This window comes from Phalacrocorax aristotelis, chromosome Z, assembly GCF_949628215.1.
Source record: "Phalacrocorax aristotelis chromosome Z, bGulAri2.1, whole genome shotgun sequence".
NCBI classification, from domain to species: domain Eukaryota; kingdom Metazoa; phylum Chordata; class Aves; order Suliformes; family Phalacrocoracidae; genus Phalacrocorax; species Phalacrocorax aristotelis.
Genome location: NC_134311.1, coordinates 37869041 through 37891981, shown reverse-complemented (window position 1 = coordinate 37891981; position 22941 = coordinate 37869041). Strand labels below are relative to the sequence as shown.

General features: G+C 43.9%; 1 protein-coding gene across 14 annotated transcripts in view; it reads right to left on the bottom strand.

Moving 5' to 3' along the window:
- GOLM1 (golgi membrane protein 1) overlaps positions 1–21201 on the bottom strand; it is a 37141-nt gene extending 15940 nt beyond the window's left edge. For 5 of the 14 annotated variants that reach the window (XM_075078890.1, XM_075078892.1, XM_075078899.1 and 2 more), the window contains exons 1-5: positions 21106–21194; positions 16530–16702; positions 14273–14452; positions 1829–1883; positions 683–785 (exon numbers count right to left, since the gene is read on the bottom strand). In XM_075078890.1, coding sequence (XP_074934991.1) covers positions 683–785; positions 1829–1883; positions 14273–14452; positions 16530–16658 — 467 coding nt within the window. In that variant the 5' untranslated portion in view covers positions 16659–16702; positions 21106–21194. Of the gene's footprint in view, positions 1–682; positions 786–1828; positions 1884–14272; positions 14453–15808; positions 15854–16529; positions 16703–20468; positions 20618–20720; positions 20831–20850; positions 20931–21105 lie in introns of those variants that run through there. The other 9 variants (XM_075078893.1, XM_075078894.1, XM_075078895.1 and 6 more) reach the window with 9 other exon arrangements.
- Between the last annotated feature and the right edge of the window lie 1740 nt (positions 21202–22941).

Genomic DNA, 22941 nt, shown 5'->3' with positions numbered 1-22941 from the left:
ATGAGAACATGCAAACAGCAAATTCTGTTGGTTTCCTGTATCTACGCACTAGAGGGGAAGATACAATAGGATGTGAAGACAGGTAAAGGGACCAAGAACATTATTGAACAGAAAGAACCCAGGAAAAATTCCTAGAAATACAAGAAATGTTTATTTTGTGTAAGGACACTGATAAGCACACATGTTCCGTTATCCATGCATTATAATTCAGTGGCAAATCTCAACAAAAAACATCACTAGGTATAAACTGTAATGCAGAACACATGGCTCTGACCATAACTGTACCAGAAATTCTCTGAGACTTCTGACAGCTCATGAGGTACAGCTGCTCATCAGGTATTCCCATATCTTAGCTCTTAAACTTCTTCAGAGGTTAGCCTCTTTGTGTTTTAATTCCCCCCCCAGCTCTTAAATGAGAATATTGCTACTTTTCTTCTCCTGCAATGGAAGGAACATCAAGAAGTGTAGGAGAAGTCTGTGGATACTGAGATGCCAAGGGCTGCAAGGTCTATGCTCTTCTCCAAGATCAACTGTGAGCAATTACAGATGATGTGTGATGTGTTACTTTGTCCTTAAAACTGTACATTTACTGACAGTGCTATAGCTATCACAAGAATACTCTGGGTTATAACCAAGTCACCTACAACTCCAGAAACCATCTTTTAGAAAAAAACATACTTACAGGTCATATGAGAACTTTCTCTGAAGGTTAGTCTGGTTCTTCTGAAACCAGGAAACATCCAGCTGTAGCTTTCCATATTCTATCTGTAACTCTTTCAGGTGTTCTGACCAAAACAGGATTAAAATATAGATTAAAACACACACACACATATATATACCTACATATATTACAATAGAAGTATCAAAAAACAGATTGATAGTAAGCACACCAACTCCATCCATCCGTCCTGCTCACCACATTTTGTATACAAATGCATAGATAACTGCTGAATTTATTCAAAGGTGCACAGGATTGGGTAAGAATAGCCTTTCAGCCTAACATATTAACAAAAACAATGTAACATATTTTTTTTAAACTCCTTTTCCTCATAAAGAATACTCTAACCTGATTGCAAAACCTTGCTCTGCTAAGTTTCAGCCCAGGAAATCTTTAGGTCTATGAAATACACATCAGAATATAGTATGAAATGGCATTCATGTTTGTTAGCCATTGAAAGACAAGCGTACAATGCATCCCTGAGTAATATACAATTTACAGTTATGTTCCTCAAAAACAGCGGCATCTACAATTTAGAGTTTTCTTCCTGACAGAAAGGTCTGTGTGAGGGCACCGGAAGAAGGCACAACATATTTACCTATTTGTAGAACCTAGGATCCATTCCACAGACTTCCTGAGGAATAAATTGCTAACAACAATTTTGAAGCCCCAACATGAATAGAAATTAATTAGACCAAGTTTTCCTATTTAATACAGGATTTTGTGAATTCCCCTGCAGCTGAAATGCATGACCAAAATACCTCAGGGAGGAATGAAAGAATACACTGCAAAAGATAGAACGAAGAATAAATATATTAACAACACACACAGAAGCTAGTTTTATTCCATTTTGTTTTCTATCATAAGGGTCAAGAGTCCTCCAGCAAGCACTACATGGACAAATCCTTCTACCATTGAGGCAGATTAGTCTGACACTTTAATGAACTGGAACTATGCAGATGCAGGATCTAAATTGCCACAGCTCCTGCATTGTCCCCATGACTTGAAGAAAGGCGGCATTCTCAGAAGACACCAGAAAAAATGCAAGTCTTAAAAACAGAGGGCTTAAAGACCAATATAAGAGAGATGCAGAGGGGTATTATGACATACCTCGTAGACTCTGGATCAATTGTTCATTTACTGTGATGTTACTCATCAGCATTGCCTGGAAGGAGCAAAACAGAAAACAAAGTTTTAATTGCAAAGGACATGTGTTACCATTAACATTATAAACACCACCAACCAAGATCTTTTCTTTGTGAAGTGCTGGGTTACAGCCAAACACAAGAACTTTTAGCTGCTCTAGAGATTTACTATTACAAACAACGAACACTCATTTTAACCTAGATTTCCCAGTAAATGGTAGGGGAGGCTGGGGGGGAGGGGAGGGAAGATATCACTGCACTGAAATTTAAAAAAGGAGGAATTTAAAGAGTCCACTACTGAAATTGCTTGCTGCTTTATTCTGGTTTAATCTAACGATTGCAGTCACAGTCAGATTTACTGTATTTACCCCTTGAACAAAGAATACAGTGTAGCACAGCTCCCTGTCAACTACTCTCACCAGGGAATCAACACATCTGCATTCAGGCATGCGAGGATAAGCTATGAAAGCATTAGTCACAGAGCATAAAGGAACTGTACGAAAGCAAGGTGAACCCCTTGCATTGTATCACTATTCTAACTTTCCTCTCCTTCACTTTGATAAGAAAGTGAAGGAGTGACCTTTCACTCCCTCACTTTGCTCGCTCTCTCTCTCTCTCATTCTAAGAGGCAGTCAACATAGGAACATGCTTTGTTCCTTCTTTCATCAGTCTCCCTCTGCTGACCCATATACACGTGCCCAAAACACTTGAATATTGACAGAACTAAGGCAAGTCTAAATGAAATTAACTCCTGTAAGCCAGATGTCAGGATAACTCAGGTACATATTTAACATTTAGTATGTCTGGTGCAGAGGAGTCTTTTTAAGACTACAAAAAGATGAGGTATGCTGACCCTTCAGAAATGATCCACTCCAGTCTTAGGAGCATACTACTTATGCTTCACTGCCAATTCCCTCATTATCCTTCTCCCAGGAAACCCCAGTGCTCTGCAGGGAGTCCAGATCAGGTGCCATGGTTTTAGCTGTGCAGAGTTAATTTTCTTCACTGCAGCTGGCACAGTGCTGTGGTTTGGACTTAGTATGAAAGCAATGTTGATATCACACCAATGTTTTAGTTGTTGCTGGGCAGTGCTTGTACTAGTCAAGGCCATTTTTAGCTTCCCACGCTCTGCCAAGTGCACAAGAAACTGGGAGGGGAGGGGGCACAGCCAGGACAGCAGATCCAAACTGGCCAAAGGGATATTCCATGTCATGTGATGTCATGTCCAGCATGTTAACTGGGGGGAGCTGGCTGGGGGAGGGAGGCAGCAGTCACGGCTCAGGGACTGGCAGCGTCAGTCAGCGGGCGGTAAGTGGTTGCATCACTACTTGTTTGGATTTGTGGTTTTTTTCCCTCTTCCCAAGGGTTCATATCTATCTTTCCCTATCTCTATTTTCTTTTTCATTACATTAATATTATTATTATTGTTATTACTGTTTTCATTATTAAAATGTTCTTATCTCAACCCGCAAGTATTTTTTTCTTTTGCTCTTGCCATTCTCTCCTCCACCCCACAGGAGTGGGGAGAGTGAGTGAGCAGCTCTGTGGTGTTCAGTTGCCAACTGGGGCTGAACCACAACAGTCCTTTTTGGTGCCCAACGTGGGGCTCAAAGGGCTTGAGATAATAACAGTTGCTGGTCACAGCATAGACTATTCTCAGGATTAGTTTGTCCTATCTGCACCGTGCTCTTGTACTTGCTGTGCCTGTTAAAGATTGGTGTTGGTTTTTGTGGTCTGCTGTGCTCTGCCGTGATTAGAGATGTTTTGCCTGGTAGAGTTGTTTTAAAACATTGGCCTTGAGTCTTATTTGGTATTTGAAGTTTCTACCGGAGCCGTTACTGTACTTCAGGTACCACCTCATGGAGACGACTGGCAATTTTATCTCCTCCTCTGAGAGGTTTTTTTATGGAGGAAATACAGAATGGCACCTTGGCTACCTTCTTCTATAATGCCTCCTCCTCCATTACAACAACTTCTCAGTCTCTTGAACGTCCTTGGGTAGTTAAGATACACCTGTTGATATTGCTTTGGCAGATGGTTTCAGTTCTGTCTAAGGTTAATAAGCAATTTAAGAATATCATCCGGAGGCCTGCCCCAGGGCTCGATAGCTATGCGTGGCAGGGTATGTGGGACAGTATGGGCAAACGCCTAAGACGGAGGGCACCCCCAGTGTTCTGGGACTTCACCCGGGAACAAGTGCAGAATCCTGAAAAATTAGTAGAATATTTGAGGGAAGTATGTTGTCACCCTGGCAATCCCAGAGAGACACAAATCACTGCCATGTGCTGGGGCCTGGCCCATGCCTACTGAGCCCTGTTTAACACTATTCAGTACCCCCAAGGGGAAGAGACGGCCTCTGGATCTAAACAGACAAAGACAAGGGAAGCTACAAGCACCACCGCCTCTCAAACCCCCACAACAGACCCTGTGGCTGCTCCAACCCTGGTGACAAGCACTGCGGACACTCCAACCCCCACGACAAGCATTGCAGCTGAATCAGAGGACCAACCCGTGCCAGTATCAGTCGCCCCTCTACACAAGAAGAAATTCTGGAAGACAAAGTCAACTCGTTTAGAAAGAGATGATGAAGAAGCAGGGCCATCACAAGGAGAGGGGGAGGAAGAGATACATGAACTCATACATGAAATGGAAACTCATACATGAAATGGAAACTACCCCGATCCCTATCCTTGAGTGAGCTGCGAGATATGCAAAAAGATTTTGGCATCGTGCCGGTGAACACATTGTCACCTGGCTGCTCCGATGCTGGGGTAACGGGGCCAGCAGTCTGGAATTAGAGGGGAAGGAAGCCAAACAACCGGGATCCCTCTCTAGGGAAGGGGGCATTGACAAAAAAATTGGAAAAGGGACATAAGCCCTCAGCCTCTGGAGGCAACACCTGTCCGGTGTGAGAGAAAGGTACCCCTTCAAGGAAGATATTGCATATTACCTAGGAAAATGGATGACCATGGAGAAACGTATCCAGTACTTGAGGGAACTAGCTGTGCTTGAGGTGATTTATGGTGACCTGGATGATGGAACAGTCATCCAAAGATCCAGAGGAAGGCCGGGGCACATGACCCATGTGGTGGAACCTTGTATGGAGCGCACCATCGACACATGGGAACTCACTGGCAGTAATGTCCTGGAGAGATGATGAGGCACCAACGGTGGCAGATGTGATTGATAAAATCCAGGATTACAAAGCAAATCTCTCTTCCTCCCTCGTCTCGGCTGTGGAGAAACTGTCCCGGGAGGTCCAGCAACTCACAGAAGATATCTCCTACTCCCCACCAGTACGGACCAGTATCTCAGCCATTAGGAGTAAGCATCCCTCTGCCCAAGAGAGGCAACACACACCACGGGGCACCCTGTGGTTTTACCTGCGTGACCACAGAGGGGACATGAGGAGGTGGGATGGAAAACCTACCTCGACCCTAGAGGCACAGGTACGTGAGCTGCAAGGAAGAACAATCACTCAGGGAGGTACTTTCAGGAAACCTGCTGCCCCAGTTTCCAGTGAGCAGGTCCCCAGACAGAGGAGTAGAAGCACTGATTTTTATTTCTGATCCTAATAGAGACACTTGTGATTCGTATTGACAAGAAGTGAGTAGCGAATACTACAGTCGGGACTAGAGGGGCCCTGCCTCCAGCTGGGTGGAGGAAAGGGATAACCAGGTTTTATTGACTGTGTGGATCCGATGGCCTGACACATCTGACCCACAGGAGTACAAAGCTTTACTGGATACTGGTGCACAGTGCACCCTAATGCCATCAAACTATGTAGGGGCAGAACCCATCAGCATTGCTGGAGTGACAGGGGGATCCCAAGAGCTAACTGTATTGGAGGCCAAAGTGAGCCTACCCAGGAATGAGTGGCAGAAGCACCCCATTGTGACTGGCCCAGAGGCTCCATGCATCCTTGGCATAGACTACCTCAGGAGAGGGTATTTCAAGGACACAAAAGGGTACAGGTGGGCTTTTGGTGCAGCTGCCTTGGAGACGGAGGAAATTAAACAGCTGTCTACCTTGCCTGGCCTCTCAAAGGACCCTTCTGTTGTGGGGTTGCTGAAGGTCAAAGAACAACAGGTGCCAATCACCACCACAACAGTGCACCGGCGGCAATATTGCACCAACCGAGACTCCCCGATTCCCATCCATGAGCTCATTCATCAACTGAAGAGCCAAGGAGTGATCAGTAAGACCCACTCACCCTTTAACAGTCCCATATGGCCAGTGCCGAAACCTAACAGAGAGTGGATGCTAACAGCAGACTATCGTGGCCTGAATGAAGTCACTCCACCATTGAGTGCTGCTGTGCCAGACATGCCAGAACTACAATACGAACTGGAGTCAAAGGCAGCTAAGTGGTATGCCACAACTGATATCGCTAAGGCATGCTTCTCATTCCCTCTGGCAGCAGAGTGTGGGCCACAGTTTGCTTTCACCTGGAGGTGTGTCCAGCACACCTGGAATCGACTGCCCCAGGGGTGGAAACACAGTCCTACCATTTGCCATGGACTGATCCATAATGCACTGGAACAGGGAGAAGCTCCCGAAAACCTTCAGTACATTGATGGCATCATCGTGTGGCGCAGCACAGCGGAAGAAGGTTTTGAGAAGGGGAAGAAAATAGCCCAAATCCTTCTGAAGGCTGGTTTCGCCATAAAACAAAGTGAAGTTAAGGGACCCGCACAAGAGATCCAGTTCTTAGGAATCAAATGGCAAGATGGACATCATCAGATCCCAATGGATGTGATCAACAAAATAGCAGCCATGTCTCCACCAACTTGCATAAAGGAAACACAAGCTTTTTTACGTGTTGTGGGTTTTGGGGTAATGCATATTCCAGATTACAGTCTGGCTGTAAGCCCCCTCTATCAAGTGACCCGGAAGAAGAATGATTTCAAATGGGGCCCTAAGCAACGACAAGCCTTTGAACAGATTAAACAGGAGATAGTTCATGCAGTAGCCCTTGGGTCATTATATTAATTATATTACTATTTTTATTAGTTATTACTATTTTATTGTAATTATTAAACTGTTCTTATGTCAACCCACCAGTTTTCTTACTTTGGCCCTTCCAATTCTCTCCCCTATCCCACAGGGGTGGGGGGAGTGAGCAAGCAGCTGTGTGGTATTTAGTTGCTGACTGGGGCTAAATCACAACATCAGGATACATCAAGTCCCCAGTTTCCTGAAGTTTCTGCTCAAGTGCTGATGTGTACGTATGTCCACACTCCCTTAATGCAAAGAAATACCTTCATTCTGTCTGCCCAAATCACCCTGAAACAGGGACAATGCTGACAATGCCTTTCTTCCACAAAGACTACAGTAATAAGTGCTGGTTGATTAGGAAAAGTGAAGCATTCAATCAACCTGAGTGTGATAGCACAGGAGAGAGGGATAGATTTGTCTTTTGTTGACCCTTTAAAAGAGTCCCAGTTCAAAGAAGCAGTCATTCACATGTTGGCAAAGAAGCAGCTGTTTTTAACCCAATACGAGATATTTCTACACCATTCTGTACATGTAGCCAGTCCATAAACACCACTGTGAAACCTCAAGAACAAAGACCTTGCTCCTCTGATAAAAAGAAAAAAATAACAACATGAGTAATAACATAGGATTGTTTAACACTTCTCCCTCTCCTTTCTCATAGGAGAGGTAAAAAAAACCAAGAAAGCTTGGGATTTGTGTTTATTGATTTATCGGGGGAGGGAAGTTAATGCTTCGATTGAAATGACAATTCTGCTAATGCACGAGCAACGTAATCAGGTTGTTCCATGATTATCACGGTCAGGGTTTCCAGCACTGGCCATTACCAGAAACTGGGAAGGGACTACAAATATCAGTAAGACATGATAATTTTGTGTTCCCACAGTTCATTGTATTGTCAGATTTTTTCCTTCAAATGAAACTCCCAAATACCAGGACTACTTACCTGACATTAAAACAGACAAGTGTTAAATGTTTTGTACATTAGGACAATAATAAACTGAGATTAGCTGAAGTGAATAAACAATTTGCCATCTGAAAAAGGCTCCTTAAAACACAACGTGGGGGAGGGGGAAGCATGCATTGGTCTTTCTGGATTGCATATAAAACTTCCTTTTGGCAATGCCACACCTATCTCCCTGAACTTCTGGGTAAGAGTCCAGGAAAAAAAGTCATGAAAATCTAGTTAGCTTTTTAACTTGAGCAGGAAATACTGTTTAATAATTTACAGTGCTCCAACTGCCAACTTCCAATCCAACTTATCAATAACATCAGGCTTTCCATTCCTCCTCCTGTCATCCAGGTGTTAACTAATCTTCACCCCACGGCTGTGAATTAGGCAGACATTATTTTGGGGGGAGCAGGGTTATGCAGGTCAAGAAGCAAATTGCTGGGAAGCACTCAGCAAACTCATGCTCAAACTCCGTTCCAGGAAGAAACACAAATTCTAAATCTCGATCAGCCCACAAAAGAATACCTACGATCCCTAGGAGTGAGAATGCAGCTTTTGGAAACTCACTATATCACCATATTAAATTCTGATCTTCTGTGATGAGTAAGTCTGTAATGTAGAACCAGCTCATTGTATTTGCAAACATGTCTTGCACAGAAGTCACTGTGACTACCAGCGACGAAAACTCAGTCTCCTGACTGGAGTCAATGCTGTGGACAGCAGGCCTTCAGAAACCAAAAATCAAAAGCCACACTGCCACCAGCAGTGATGGAAAAATCCTGCTCCAGCTGGACGGTGAACTTTTTTATGACAACTGCCAGAGATATATTTCTTTTTTTATTCACCAAAGAACATGTCTACGTAAGCCACCCTTAAGAAACACAGAAGTCAAAGTTATTGTTTAAAAAAAACAAAATGTAACACAGAAATACCTGCAAGGAAGCGTTGAGATAAATTATTTTAAAGCACGTGTTTTGAGCATATACTCTGAGCTATGTACATGCATTTGATCCTATTAATTCCTTAATAGGATCCATAGTAGTCTCCATAAACAGATTCCTTGGAGGCATTACTACAGTAACTTCTTCAGCATCTGCTGCCTTCATAAATCAAGCTAACCAAGCATGCTGAACTGACATATGTGCTTTCTAACACTGACTGTACATGGTGTATATAAAAGCATAATGAGATATTACAACAAGAAAAAGGAATAAATCAGCAAAGATTCTGATGAGAGTAAACACTGATTTCACAACTAAAACCTAAGAGAAAAGGGGCTTCGCATTTTCCAATGTAGCTCTCACAAGGAAAAAAAGGTGAGCCACAGCATCAGGAAATCTGCTGCTAAGAACAAAACCAACTGGGAACAAAGCAAGCTGGGAGCATAATATTTATACATGTAAAAAACAGTAGAAACATGAATTTATAATTAATCAGGGAGAAGAAGGGCATCTATTTCATTACTAACTCAAACTATTCTAAATCCTTACTGCAAAGAAAGGGACCAGTTCTGCCTTGCACACTCCTACTGCTCCCCACCACCAGGCTGGCAGTGCAGCACAAGACATATTTTGATTATCTGTTTTTCATTTCTTCATTATATCCAGAAATTTCCCTTAAAGCCTTTTGAAAACTAAAACATGCAACATTGGGTTTAAAAAAAACAAAAAACAAAAAAACAAAACAACCCCGAACAAACAAAAAAAAGCCAAAAACAAAACAAAAAACCACCACACACAAACACCACCGCACACATAGGCACATTTTCCTTTCCACAGCAGGCTTTCTTCTCTCTTCCCCGTCATTCATTTTGAGCGGAGCTGACTCTCTGCATACCAATAGATATTTTGCCCCAGAAGGCTGTGCTGAGAATCGAAATTTTCCCAGAGGGAGGGGATCAGAGAGCAGCTGTGGCCAGTGTTAAAAGACACTGAGCAATAGGACAGTGACGTGCTTCACATATAATGTACAAAGCTCAGCCCCTCTCCTCAGTAAGACAAGCAGGCTGGGGAAGAATAACATAAATGCAAAGAAAACAACAAACTGCAAAAGCATGTTCTAGCAGCTGAAAATAAGAGAGATTACACATATTGTTCTCCTGTTACACTCTTCAAAAAGACTATCGTGGCTGTGTACATCCCAGAAGCTGCAAGTCCTGAATAATCCCAGAAGCTGCAAGTCCTGAATAACAACCATACAGAATACTGTTCTTTAGAAAATTGCTATTGGGTTAGAAAGAGCCCTTTTGCACTCCTGATTCCTCATCTGTTGTTACTAAGGGTTCGGGTAGGCTCTCTTCATCTCTTCAGTCTATTTCTGTATGGATTTCCAGAAGCCATTTGCTAATCCCACATTAATCCTTAAAAATTCAAGCAGATTTTTAAAAAGCAGATTGGCAATAGAAGTTTTATACGTACACAGACCTAAGAGAATAATTACAACAGCAGTTTCCCAGGATTACACTGCCTCAGTGAATGGTGAGCCCATGGGGTATTTCAGGCTCTGACTACCTCCCACCTTATATACCCTTGTCCTTTAAGAGGCACAGAGACAGTTCTACTAGAAAAGAAGGCAGATTTCAGTCAAAGTGGCTACCACACCGACACCGACGCTGACTTTAGCATGGCAAGTATCTTATTGGTGTATTATTTTGGTATGAAACTAAATCAATGGCATAATTATTCTGTATTTTATCATCAGAGTAGTAAAGCACGGTGAGCAGAGATGACCTGCGATTAAGATGAGTCTCAAATGTTACTTCAGAGTTGCTTTTGGTAAGGAGTCCAGATATTAAGTTTGTTCCCATATTTCTATAACCATAATTTCTCACTGAAAAATAGGGGTGTTTGAGACAGACCATTCACTCCTACACATCAGCCGAAAGCATTTTCATTATTCTTTAAGAATAATAAGAACTAAACAAAATCCTGTTTATCACTCAAAGGTTTGTCTAGTTAGTTATACAGTTTGTATTACTTGTAAAGCAAGTTGAGAGACTCGGGGTCTGGATTTGCATTAATCCTTCCTGGACTAGATAGATAGTTGCTGCTAATCCCCATTGGGCAAATAAAGTTCAGTTTAAGGACCAAGTTTCCTACAACCAGAAACAGTGAATTCACTGCTTGCCTCCCAGGAATCCCAGACTCCACTGGAATCCATGGAGCCAAAAAACAAGGGTACGCGTGTTGTTGTATATGTATACAAATATGTACACACATGTAAATATACAACACACTTTTACATGGATATACATACACACACAAAAAAAGCACTTAGAAACAATCTTTTCTTATATTCCACATCCCATTGTTAAATAACCTCTGATCCTGGACAGCGTCTTCAGATCAATGTCTTTAGTGAGGATAACTAAGCTTTACCTCTCTTCCCTGCCATCATATCAGGGGCATTCCTAAATTAGAGTGGATGAACCCATGCCAACTTGGCTGATGGCATCTTTTGACAAATACACAGGTTCCCAGTAAAACAACTCTCCCTACTCTTAACTGCCTGGCAGAGTTGGAAAACAAACAAAATCTGTGCAGGATATTTGCTCATGTGTCACAAGAGCAAATTTTGAATTTGCCATGAGGTGGTGCACAGGCACATGCAGATTCATCCTACCACTTCAAGCTCCTGAGACATACTCCTCTCCAGTCACAAAAAGCAGAAGACAGGCAATGAGCCCACTGCACTACTTTTATCTAATGCTTTCTAAAGCGTTGGCTCCTGGGGTTTCAATAGCAAGCTTCACAGACTATTCCAATACTGAACAACTACATTTCAGGATGATGGATAGAAAAGCACTTAAGAGAAAGGAACAGCTATACTAGATTGGCCCCAAAATCCACCTTGCCCAGCATCCTGTCTCTAACATTGGATGCCACATGAACACCAAGGCAGCCATTAAGCACAGTATTTTCCAAGAAGCAGCTACTTCTTGCTGAGGAATGTCTGGAGCCAGAACAAACACCCTTGTATTAGGTGGTGGAGCAGGTGTTTATCCAAGGTTATCACATTGCTTTTTAACACACACAGATCCACTGCAGCTGGGCTTTATGGATGTCACACACCTGCAGCTTCACTATCTACTGCGTGAAGAGCAATTCTTCTGCCTGGTCTGAACTACAGCTTGCTGACTGCATTTGATGCCCATCAGCAGATGGAGAACAACCACGCCTTGTCTATCCCAGCCACAACCACTCTCCTCACCATTCGGGATCCCAGGGGTCTCCACAGTGGCTCTCCTCAGCTTGCTGTTGTTCAGCCTGTAACCTACACTGTGGATTCCTGTAGTGAAGCTACTGCACAGTTTTGGTTATCCTCCTTGTTCTCCTCTGTGTGCCTTTCCCAGCACTCCAAAACTCCACCAGTGATCTCCCCACAGTACAACAATGAACCCAGTTTATTTCTAAGCTGCTTTGCAACTTTTGCCTTATCCTTCACCTCTGAGATAACACTGCCTTACTACGCGGCTGCATGGTTTCTCTACAAGCCATGCATGTGTAGCCTTTTGCAATTCCAGGTATGAATGTACTCATTAGTCTTCCTCATTTTTGTCACTGACTCTTTCAGAAAGAAAACTCCAAGAGACTTCAGAAGCAAGACTTCCTTTTCCAGGAGTAGATTTGACTCTTCCCCAGACTACCACATTCACCCCCCACGTCTAACAGCAGTTCTGGTTTTGTAAAATACTTCCCACCACTTTTCCTGGCACTGATGCCAGATTTAAAAGACGACAGCTCCTACATGTCCTCTAGACTCAAAAACACCACCATAACGACAAAGGTGGATTGTGTAGTGCCAGCTACATCTGTCTCATACCACATTAATTTGAAGCAGCAAGGTTGTACAGTATGTTTGGCAGAAGCACCATTTCATGCACCAAGCACGACCTCTTGACATCCACCCACCTGGCCAGTCTGCGCTGTAAACTCTGTAGTCAGCATTTCCAATTCCAGTGACTTTTAATAATTCTGGCTAAAGGAAAATCTACTTATGAAAAGGAAGCATAAAAACTATTTGCCTTATAAAAAAGACTGTCAGTTAAGCAAATACTCAGTTCTGTTTCCCCTTTTCTTACCATTTCACTCCCCCTGCCCCGCCCCACCCATGCACATCCTTCCACTCCTTCCAGGACAGAACTGGATCACAAAAAGATACCGAAACAGAACGATGAGTTTCCCTAAAATATAAAGTGGGGTACCTTGACAGAGGATGGTAAGTTTAAACAATTCCCACAGCACTCAGTAGCAACGCCCGCTATTAGTAGGCAGAAGTGACAAGAACATTGGTTACTCACTCGACAGCAGTCTGACTATCCTGGAGTATCTTTTCAATAAATATATAGATTTAAAAAATAGACAAATTATACCTCACCTTTTTTAAAGCATACACAAAGACAAAAGAGGTAAAAAGAATTGGTTTATTACTTCTTTGAAGACCTTGGATAAAAATGGTTTCAAAATAAATTTAAAAAATATGCCAATAATGTGCATATTAATGAAACAATTCCACCTTTCCATTTTTATTCAATTTTCTTCCTCTAAGTCCTTCAAAGATTATTCTGGGGATATTTTGTTCATGCCCCACAAGTTTTGAACAGCAAATTGTCACTTAATGGTGAACCCTTTACCTTAAAAGCATCTATTACCATCATCTGTGTCTATTCAGTCTGCTGGAAATGATAGTCCTGGAAAGCTGATCTATAAAATTCAGTCAAGAGACTCTACAGGAGAAGCAATAAACCCAGAGCAAATACTCTCAGGTAAATACTTCTGGCAACAGTGAGAAAAGTGATATTAATGGCCAACAGTCACATCTGAGGCAGTATCAGCAACGTGAGGAAAATACACAACAGAACAGTTTGCAAGATACTACGCAGCAGTAATCATAGACAATGGTATTTAAGTAAGTATATTCACATTCTTCAAAAGGCTTCCATCCCTCTGGCAATGCTGCCACCCACGAAAGGCTAGTCTAACCTTCTGATGTCTCCTAATGATGCTGGGTTTTGGAGGCAGAAGGCCAAGGTGCCGCAAAATTTGTAATGCATTTAGAACCAAAAGTTAATCACTTTTGCCTACAAATGTATACAGATATACTTGGTAACACAAATATACCTGTTAGTGCAGCTTCTTCTCTTCCTTAAGTTTTAAAACATTAGCACACAGGAAAGCCAGCCAGAGGCAAACCCAAGATTAGCAACAATGATTTACAGAGGTTTTAATCAGACGTGCTGTCACCTGCAGCTTCTAATATTTCACATATTATACAATGAATGCTATAATGTGCATTAAATGTCCATTTTACAAATATTAGACAATGATACATAAATTAAATGTTTTGCCACATGAACACTGACTGTATCCCCATCGGCTAGAACATCTCAGCAACCTTATTCTCTTGCAGAATGTGTCTTGGTAAACCATAGTTTCACAGAAGACTGGCTAGAAACAGGCCTACCTTCTCTTCCTGATGTACTCTGTTGGCATTTTCCATCTGAAAGCTGTGCAAGGACTGAATTTTGTCGATCTGCTCTCGCTGCTTCTCAAGCTCCCCTTGGAATTCATTCTTTTTGAGCTCCACAGCACCCCTCTCTGCTGCCGCCCTGCGGACTTTGCCTTCCAGATCCATGATCCGTCCCTGAGAAAGAGCAAATTAGCTAAAGCAAACAGAAATGCTTCCCCCTTGCTGGACTCTTCTCCAGTACATTCAAAGAATATAAAATTTCACAGAACTGACAATGCTAATGTCATCGAAGTACTGTGTCAGCCGGTGACACCTGCCACACATGCAGACATACACGCACCCCAATTTTACTTAAATGACCAGTAAATCAATATTCTGAACAGACTATCAGAATTCCAGCTGAAGATAAAAGAAATGCAAAGCTGTCTCAAAAAACCCCAAACAGCAACCCCCCAGAAAAAAAAAAAGATTGCAGACTACAATCATTTTTTACATTTGAACCAGACAATTCTGACATCACTGCACTGTCCAGTGTTGATCCTAAACTAACTTGAAGAGAAGATTCATCTCTCAAATCAGTATGTTTTCATGGAAGACTTGGGAAAGAGTAGAGGGAGGACAACACTGCCTAACGTTTACATGAACAAATGGCCTACGGCTGTTACACAAAGGCACATATGAGAAAAACCCATTTATAAACAGAAAAAGGAAAAGGGGAGAAAACAGTTGCAGTTTTGCTGGAACAGCAAAGAAAAGCGCTTACTCCATTTCAGTAATAATAGCTGCAAAGTCTTGCCAACAAATGAGTGGGCTGACAGAATGCTTTAGAAGCTCCATCTGCGCCTTTAGCTATGCTTTTATTTCACTCATAGTGCATGACTACGCAGAAGTGAAACAATTTTCGAGCTAACTTGGGGAGGACAAGATGATACAGTAAATCAATAACAGTAAAGAGGACCTTATGTCTCTAGGTTACTGAGACCAAGAATAAGCTAGTATGGTAGCTTATTTTCCTCACTATCAGCTGCCTCATAGCCAAGCAGCAAAAATTCAGCAGTACTGGTATAGTCACTACCTGCTGATAGCCACCATCCTGAGGCCACTGACTAAAGGGAAAACAAGGGATGACCAGAGTCCTGGAAGATGGGGCATCGCCAAGGGAAAGCCAAGACATGCCCTTAACCGCATGGCCAGAGACACATGTCCTGTTTGAACAGTACCCACCGTGAGGTGAAACAGGAGTTCAAGTCCTACAGCTGCCAATTCAGTAATTTCTAAGAGGATATAAATTCAGTGGAAAAACTTGGGAGGAGCTCTCATTGGCCATGTTTAATCACCAGGTTGTTAGTTTTTAGGTTTGGGGGAAAAAAAAAAGAGAAACAGGGGAGAGAGAAAAAAGAAAGGAAAAAAGAACGATCCTGCACACACTGTCACAAACCAGAAACTTCATTCACGTACTCCTCAACTTCAGAACACATGCTCCAGAAAGGATTAAAACCCAACCTCAAGAGTCACAGAAAATACAGTTACCGTTAGAAAAACGGCAGAGGAGGTAATCATTCCACGTGAGCTGCATGCCTGCTTTAGGAAGAAAAACAGCTTTAAAGCTGGCTTTAAACTGAAGGACTCAGGGGGCGGGGTCCAAAGCAGTAATGCTAGTGCTAGTAGGTGTCAAGAGGAAGGGCCCAGACTCTTCTGAGTGGTGGGCAACGGGCAACGGGCACAAGTTGGAACACAGGAAGTTCCACCTGAGTATGAGGAAAAACTTCTTTACTGTGACAGTGACAGAGCAGTGAAACAATACATGTTTCCTTCTCTGGGAATATCCAAAACCCACCTGGACGCGCTCCTGTGCCCCCTGCTGTAGGTGTACCTGCTCAGGCAGAGGGGTTAGACGAGATTATCTCCAGAGGTCCCTTCCAACCCCTACCATTCTATGATTATGCGAAGAAGATGGCATTCACCACATATGTAAACTGAAACAGCGTGAGATAACTGAACACTGCGGGAGCAGAAGTAACAACTACCATACATGATCTTCAAGTTCTGGGTGCCCCTCACCTACAAATAGTCATTCCTCCCATTCCCTCCATCTCCCACTACTGATAAACAACAACAGTAATGCTTCTGAAAATCCCTACAAGCTGAAGCTCCTGGCCCACCACATGCAGGGCAAGCATCCTTCTTGTTGTGGACTATGTTTCCTAAACACACAAGTACAAGACAACATGCAGAGCAATAGGAAAGTTACCTGCAGATCCACGCTGCGAGAACTTGCAATCCAGTAATTGAAACCCAAAACAATGATGCACGCCACAAGTGCAGCCACAAGGAGAGGTGGAGACTTCATCCCTCGGCAGCTGTTTCCCAGCCCTACCATGTCAAGAAAAAAACAAACCCGAAGAACCACAACAGTGTGGCAACCTGCAAATTAAAATGGGCATGTTATATTGCATCCTCCACTGCAGCTGTTTATTACACACAATGAAACTTTTACTGCAGTAACACAACAGCTTTCAGCTGAAGGGACTACACCCAGCAAGGAAAGCATACTGCCTAGATATTTCCATCTGAAGGATGAAGAAAGGCTTTCTCATACTTGTACATAAAGTTTCATATGTACTTGAGGGGGAAGTCTTGAATACTCCCTATAATGTAATGAAAATCTGCAATAAACAGAACAAAACCAGCCATCCTTTTATCATCTGTTCCACCTAAAGACCTAATTAGACAACACTGATCTACAGACAGAGAATAGAGCCCTTGTTATCTTATTTAGTCAGAAAATAAACTTAAGTCTCGCTGTTTCAGGAGTATTTTGCACTTCACTTTCCAAAGTTGGGTAGCTCCAACTTATTCCTTCTGACAGCACTACTTTAACTTTTGGTTCCAAGGTTGAAATTAATTAGATCGAACCAAATTAATTTAAGGATAATCTAAAAAAAATAAAATTAGCAGACACTCTGTTGATTTCAATGGTAAATTGTATTAAGCTTTGTATGTTTGCTTTGATCCTCAGCAGCTTTCTCTGTTCCTAACAGAAAACAACCTTGCTTTAATGAATGAGCAGTACCAAGGGCAGTGCTAGTTACTATTGAGACTTGGGTTGTTTCTGTGGAACGTCCCACCTTAACAGAAAAGCAGAGGCAAAGGGCAGTTGCAATTCTGTTTGAACTAGGCCATAACCATCCTGTAAGATGATAAAATCTAGTCTTAATGACGGCAAGACTAAGATATTAGAGGCGAAGACAGAGCAAAACAACTTGTGGATTTCAGACTCCCAGAATACGGAAGGCCAACTCTCTCTGCTCACAAGGTCTAGCTCTGTGTATTTGCACGAGACCTGCAGAGCAGGAAGAACCAGAACAGATGAAGAATTCAAGAAAAGCAGCACCCAGCCGGGGAAAAGCAGAAGGGGCCCCTCATGCCCTGCCTGCCTACCTGCCCACCAACCACCACCTCCTCGGCCACCCAGCCACCGCATGGTACAATGCCAGCGTAAGCCAGAGCAGGACATGAAGACCACATGCAGCTGGAGCAGCCACCGAAAAGTGAAGGCACATTTTACTTCGAGGTCTGTGCCTTTGGAAAGCCACTTTGGAAAGGCAGGGCCATAACCAGAGACAAAAAGGAGGAAAAAAAACAACAAACACCCGAGGGCTATTGGACAGCGTCGAGCAGACACACAACTCCATCCCAGCCAACAGGGAACCGCTCAGCCCAGGATGGGGAAACCTCCTCCCATCGAGGGATGCCCACAGATAGACAGGGGTGCTATCCCAACTTTTGCAGATTCCTCTCCAGTTTCTCAGTGAGAATCTAGAAGAAATTGCCTGTTTCTTCAGATATTGCCCTGAAATTCCTATGACTGACTGCTTGAATAAAATCATACCACCTTAACCAAGCAGGCTAATCAAAACCTCTTCCTTAACAACAGTTAGTTAGTTATACCCAGACATGACCACATCAGACTAAAAGGTACTAGAAACTAGGTTTTATTGAAAAGAATTAAAAAAAAAAATTGTAAGAAAGTAACTCTTTAAAAAGTAGATCAGAGAGTGAACACTTGTGCACCCAGTCTTCCAAAAAAGGTGATGGTTTGGGGGCAGATAGAAATGCAGAGGTGGCAAAAATGAGTAAAAACCTTTCCTTTTTAGTTTTATGTATGTAGTAGATCACAGTAGTGATCATCTTTGAAAGATATATCCGATTGCTGCTTCTCACTCAGGCTGCACATCACCCCAAAGTACCACCATTCACAGTCGTGCGGTGAGAACCAGTTACAGCCAGCAGCAACCTTTATGCTTTCAAGCCTGCACAGACTGCTTACAGGGGTCAGAAACTGGGTCTAATACACTGCCACAAAACATGGCACACAGATTCCTTTCCACCCTCTGCAGCAGCACTGTTTAGGGGTGTTTTTTTCAAGTTTGCAAGTCAAAGGAGGTCAAACAAATGGTTTTTTCAGTAGTGATTTACAGTTTGCACAACGAACTGAAGCCTGCTCACCACAAACTTTCTAAATACCTTTCACAGGAATCCACAAACTGCAGGCTGAAAGAAAAAAAAAGAAAGCAACAAAAAACTTCTGAAACATTCAGCAACAGCCACTTTTCAAACTCCTGTACTTTGGACTGGCTCGCTTTCAAAGTGGCAACCACCCAAAAAACCAATAAAATTCAAACACCGATCCTGCAGAATGACACTGAGTCACTATTTGCCCAAATTATCAAGTTACACTTTCCACAGGAACTGGAAGGGGAGAAGCATTTATGGCACAACACGATCAGCAGCTGCACTCTCATCCTTCTCAGCAATAACCACCACTTGATACACAATTCAGATCTTATGTCTTCCTTTTCTTACGCATTTTAAACTACAAGTAAGACATCAGAAGTGTATGAAAATACTGAAAAAGCGCTATCTGTTCAGGGGGAGGATGACTGTCACCACTCATCCACTAACTACTTTTCAAATCAGGAAGTATGTCTTCTTTCAAATTACTACTTTACAAGAAGCTAATGAACCAGTCACCCTGGCGATTAGTGATTTTTAATTAAAATTGTTCAATTTTAATTAACGTTAATGTATAACTATTCTATATATTATCATATTGCGTTATATAATACATTACTATATAATGGTATACATTAAATAAAAATTTTAATTAACCACATTAATGGTTTTTAATGTAATTAGAATTAAATTAAAAATAAATCAAATGAATCAGCCTTTTTTTTGATTAAAGAGAAATCCCACATAGATGTGTAGCTAAAAAGATGCCAGAGGTTAAAGTGGTTAGGTAACCAAAGGTAACTTGACAAGATCTTCTAAAACACTTGCACAAAGTCTCCAGACACGCTGTCTACATGTACTCTCAGACAATACTACTATCACCCAAAAATACTGTGTATGAAAACAAAATTAAACAAGCAGACTTATACAACAGAAGGATCTCAACAGCTAAGTCAGACTGCTGATTTCTTTTTAGGAAAACAGTTTGTTGTGGTATTTTTCCCACTCAGCACGAACTATCGTGTTAGGATCACAGTTACTAGGACAGCCACTTGATCTTAAAATGAGACATTAGGAGATGGAGTACTGTAAGTTTAGAGATGTGGTAAGAAAAACTCCACACTGTGGCCGCGCCCCCACACCTGTAACACTACACGCATGGTTTAAAATGTTGCGGATAGCTCTCTATGAGCAAAGCGCTGCCAAGGTGTAAGACGAATGGCCATGTAAAAAGACTCAAACCAAGAGCAAGGTTAATTAAAAACCTGATCAGCTACTCCCATCTTCAAGTTGACAAGGAAATCCAATAAAGCAAAGCATGGGAAACCTCCGGGCTGCTGCAGGACATAAACTCAGTATTTACTGCATGCCCAACAGCGGAAGCAAAATTCCTGAGGAGGCAGGGGAGACACTTTGCCAAGGAGAGGCGGGAAAGCCTCTGGAGGCATGAACTTGCAGAAAGCCATCAGCCACCCCAGCGAGGGTAAGGGGGCAAGAGAGTCCTGGGCAGCTCTGCCCGCGGGGAGGGAAAGCGGGGAGCCAGAGCCGGCCGAAGCAGGGCTCGCTCGGAAGGCGGGGGAGAGCGAGCAGTTTCAGGGCACAGGCCTGCTTGGCAGGGACCCCGACAGACCACCTGGTCCGACCTTTCCCAGGAAGGGGAGCCTGGAGGAGCTACCTCATACCCTGCCTTCTTGTAGCCCTCTCTGATTTCTAGTATCATCATGATTTCATGATGCCACCATTCACACCTCCGCTGTGAATGCCCACAGTTGTTTAGGGCTCAACACGCTTCTCTCTGCAGAAGCCCCAAAGAGGGAAGACTGACTGAATAAAAAAGAAAAAGCAATATAACAAAACGCTGTTAGTGGCAGGTATGCACGCAAGCCAAGCCCACGCGAGCCGCCCCGGGACCTCCGCCGGCACCCACCTGCGGGGAGTGGGAAGTTCCCGGGGGACGGAGCCCGGTCCGGGGGCGGCCGCCCCTTCCCGCCGCCCCCGCCGGCCTCACCGCCGGCCCCCCGCCGAGACCCGCAGCTGCAGCTCCCCGCCACACATACCCACACACCCCGCCGGAGACGACGCTCGCCTCCCCCGCCCCGCCGCCGACCACCGGCTGCCGGGGGCGGCCGAGCGGAGCCCAGCGCGGCAGAGCCAGCCAGGCGGCGGCAGGCCGCGGCCCGGGGTCCCTCACGCCGCGCCACGCCGCCCACCCGCGCCGGCCGCCTGCCTGCCTGCCTCCCTCAGCCGCCGTGTGGGGGAGCGGGAGTGCCGGCAGGCCCGGCCCCGCCAGCACCGGGGATGGGGCCGCTCACCTCACCTCACCGTGCCGCGCCGTGCCGCTGGCGGCGACCCCGCCGAGCAGGAAGGCGGCGGCCGGTGCTGCGGGCAGGGGAGGGACGGGAGGGACGGTGAGGGAGGAGAGGGCGGGCAGGAAGCGCGGGGCGCGGAGGAAGTCTGGCGGCGGCAGGGGCAGCCAGCGCGCCCGGGCAGCCGCCGCCGGCCCCGCCCCGCCCCTCCTCGCCCCCCGCCCCCGCCGGGGCTCGGGTGGGGGGACCGGCGGCGGCGGCGGCTGCCACCCGCGCCCGTCCCGGCGGCGCCCCCGCTGGGGCAGTGCCCGGGCCCTGCGGCAACGCGCCGGGCAGCAGCAGCTCCTCGCCTCCCTTCCCCTCCGGTCCGCCTTTCCCGTCCCGGTAGCTCAGGCGGAGCCCTTAACCAGCGCCTTAGCTGAGGTTCCTGCGTCCAGTCGTGACTCGAGGCAGGCGCTTGAGTTCCTGGAAAGCGACCGTGTGGGAAAAGCTGAATGTCTGACATCGAGTGAAATAAAACTCAGGGTGGCTGTTTAAATATTTATTTTTGACAGCCAAGTGGATGAAGCAGGTATTTTCTTCGTTCAAAACTTTCACAGAAAAAAAAACACCACAAAAACAAAAACCAAAACGTTGGGCAACGTGTTTCTTCCGTGGTTATTAACGCAGCGGGACACTTGCCACCATCTAGACCTGCATGTTGTTTCTGCGTGTTAGCTTTTGGAAGCGGAAGGCAAACAATCGGAGTGAAAGCAGAGTATAAAAATTGGCGCGACAGCAGTTGGAGGCTATGCAAAACTCAAAAGAATGTATCAATCTTTGGCAGAAGTTACCATTTCGAGATTAACTCCTTTAATCGCGTGGTAGATTTAACAAAAAATTGGAGATTCTGACTGAACAAAGAGCACAAAAATTATCTTCTGCGCATCAAAAGATAATGCCGAAAATGAACCTCTCTTCCAGTCCTTGAAGACCATTTAAAAATTGATCAGTGTAAGTCTGCATTTGAGATTTTTCATGGGAGAGAAAAGATTTAAAAAAAAAATAATACGTACAATAGATTTGTCTAGCTCAGAAGTTTTTCGTACAAGTTCATAGCCGTGTTGGGTCACATGCCTCTAGGCAGGGATGTGATCTTGTATATGTTTGATTTCCCCAATGTGAGTTTTTTTCCCTTCTTTTTCAGTTTTTAAGGAAAAGTGGACCTTTCTTTAGCAGCCCCGATCAGCCAAAGTCTAGAGTTATAATTTGACTAAAAACAGGGTTTCACAAGTTTAGGGAGCTGAACTGCTTGTTGAGATTAATAAAAACACAATGAGACTCAGAAAACAGCTCATTTGTCTTTGTCAGTAAGAGAAGAAGACATTAAAATTAAACACTAATAAAATATTCACTAGGAATAACTGTGCAAGCAGAAAAAAAAAAATGAGGGCTGTCTGCAGCTGGGGCCACTGACTGACTAATTTCGCCCTGCTTCCTTCCAGGCAGCTATAAATCCTGGAGGCATAACCCCATTATTTTCCCTGTCTCATGAGATTGTCGTGAGGAGAGGCAGTTCTGCCCAGAAGATCGGGGGTGGTGGTGGTGGTGGTATAAAAAATCATTTAGATACAGAAATTACTAACAAGTCTCCAAACCTTATTGACTCTAAAGCCTATCTTTATTAGGGGAAGTGAAGGTTTTATTCAGTCCAGCACTGTCCACAGTATGGATCCAATGAGAAGAAATTAACTTAATTGAGTTAAAAAAAATGCAGCACTATGCAGTTTGCAAAAAGTGATTCAAAGAACCATTTAAACACATTGATGGTGACAGAACTAGTTCAAAATGTTTATCAGCAGT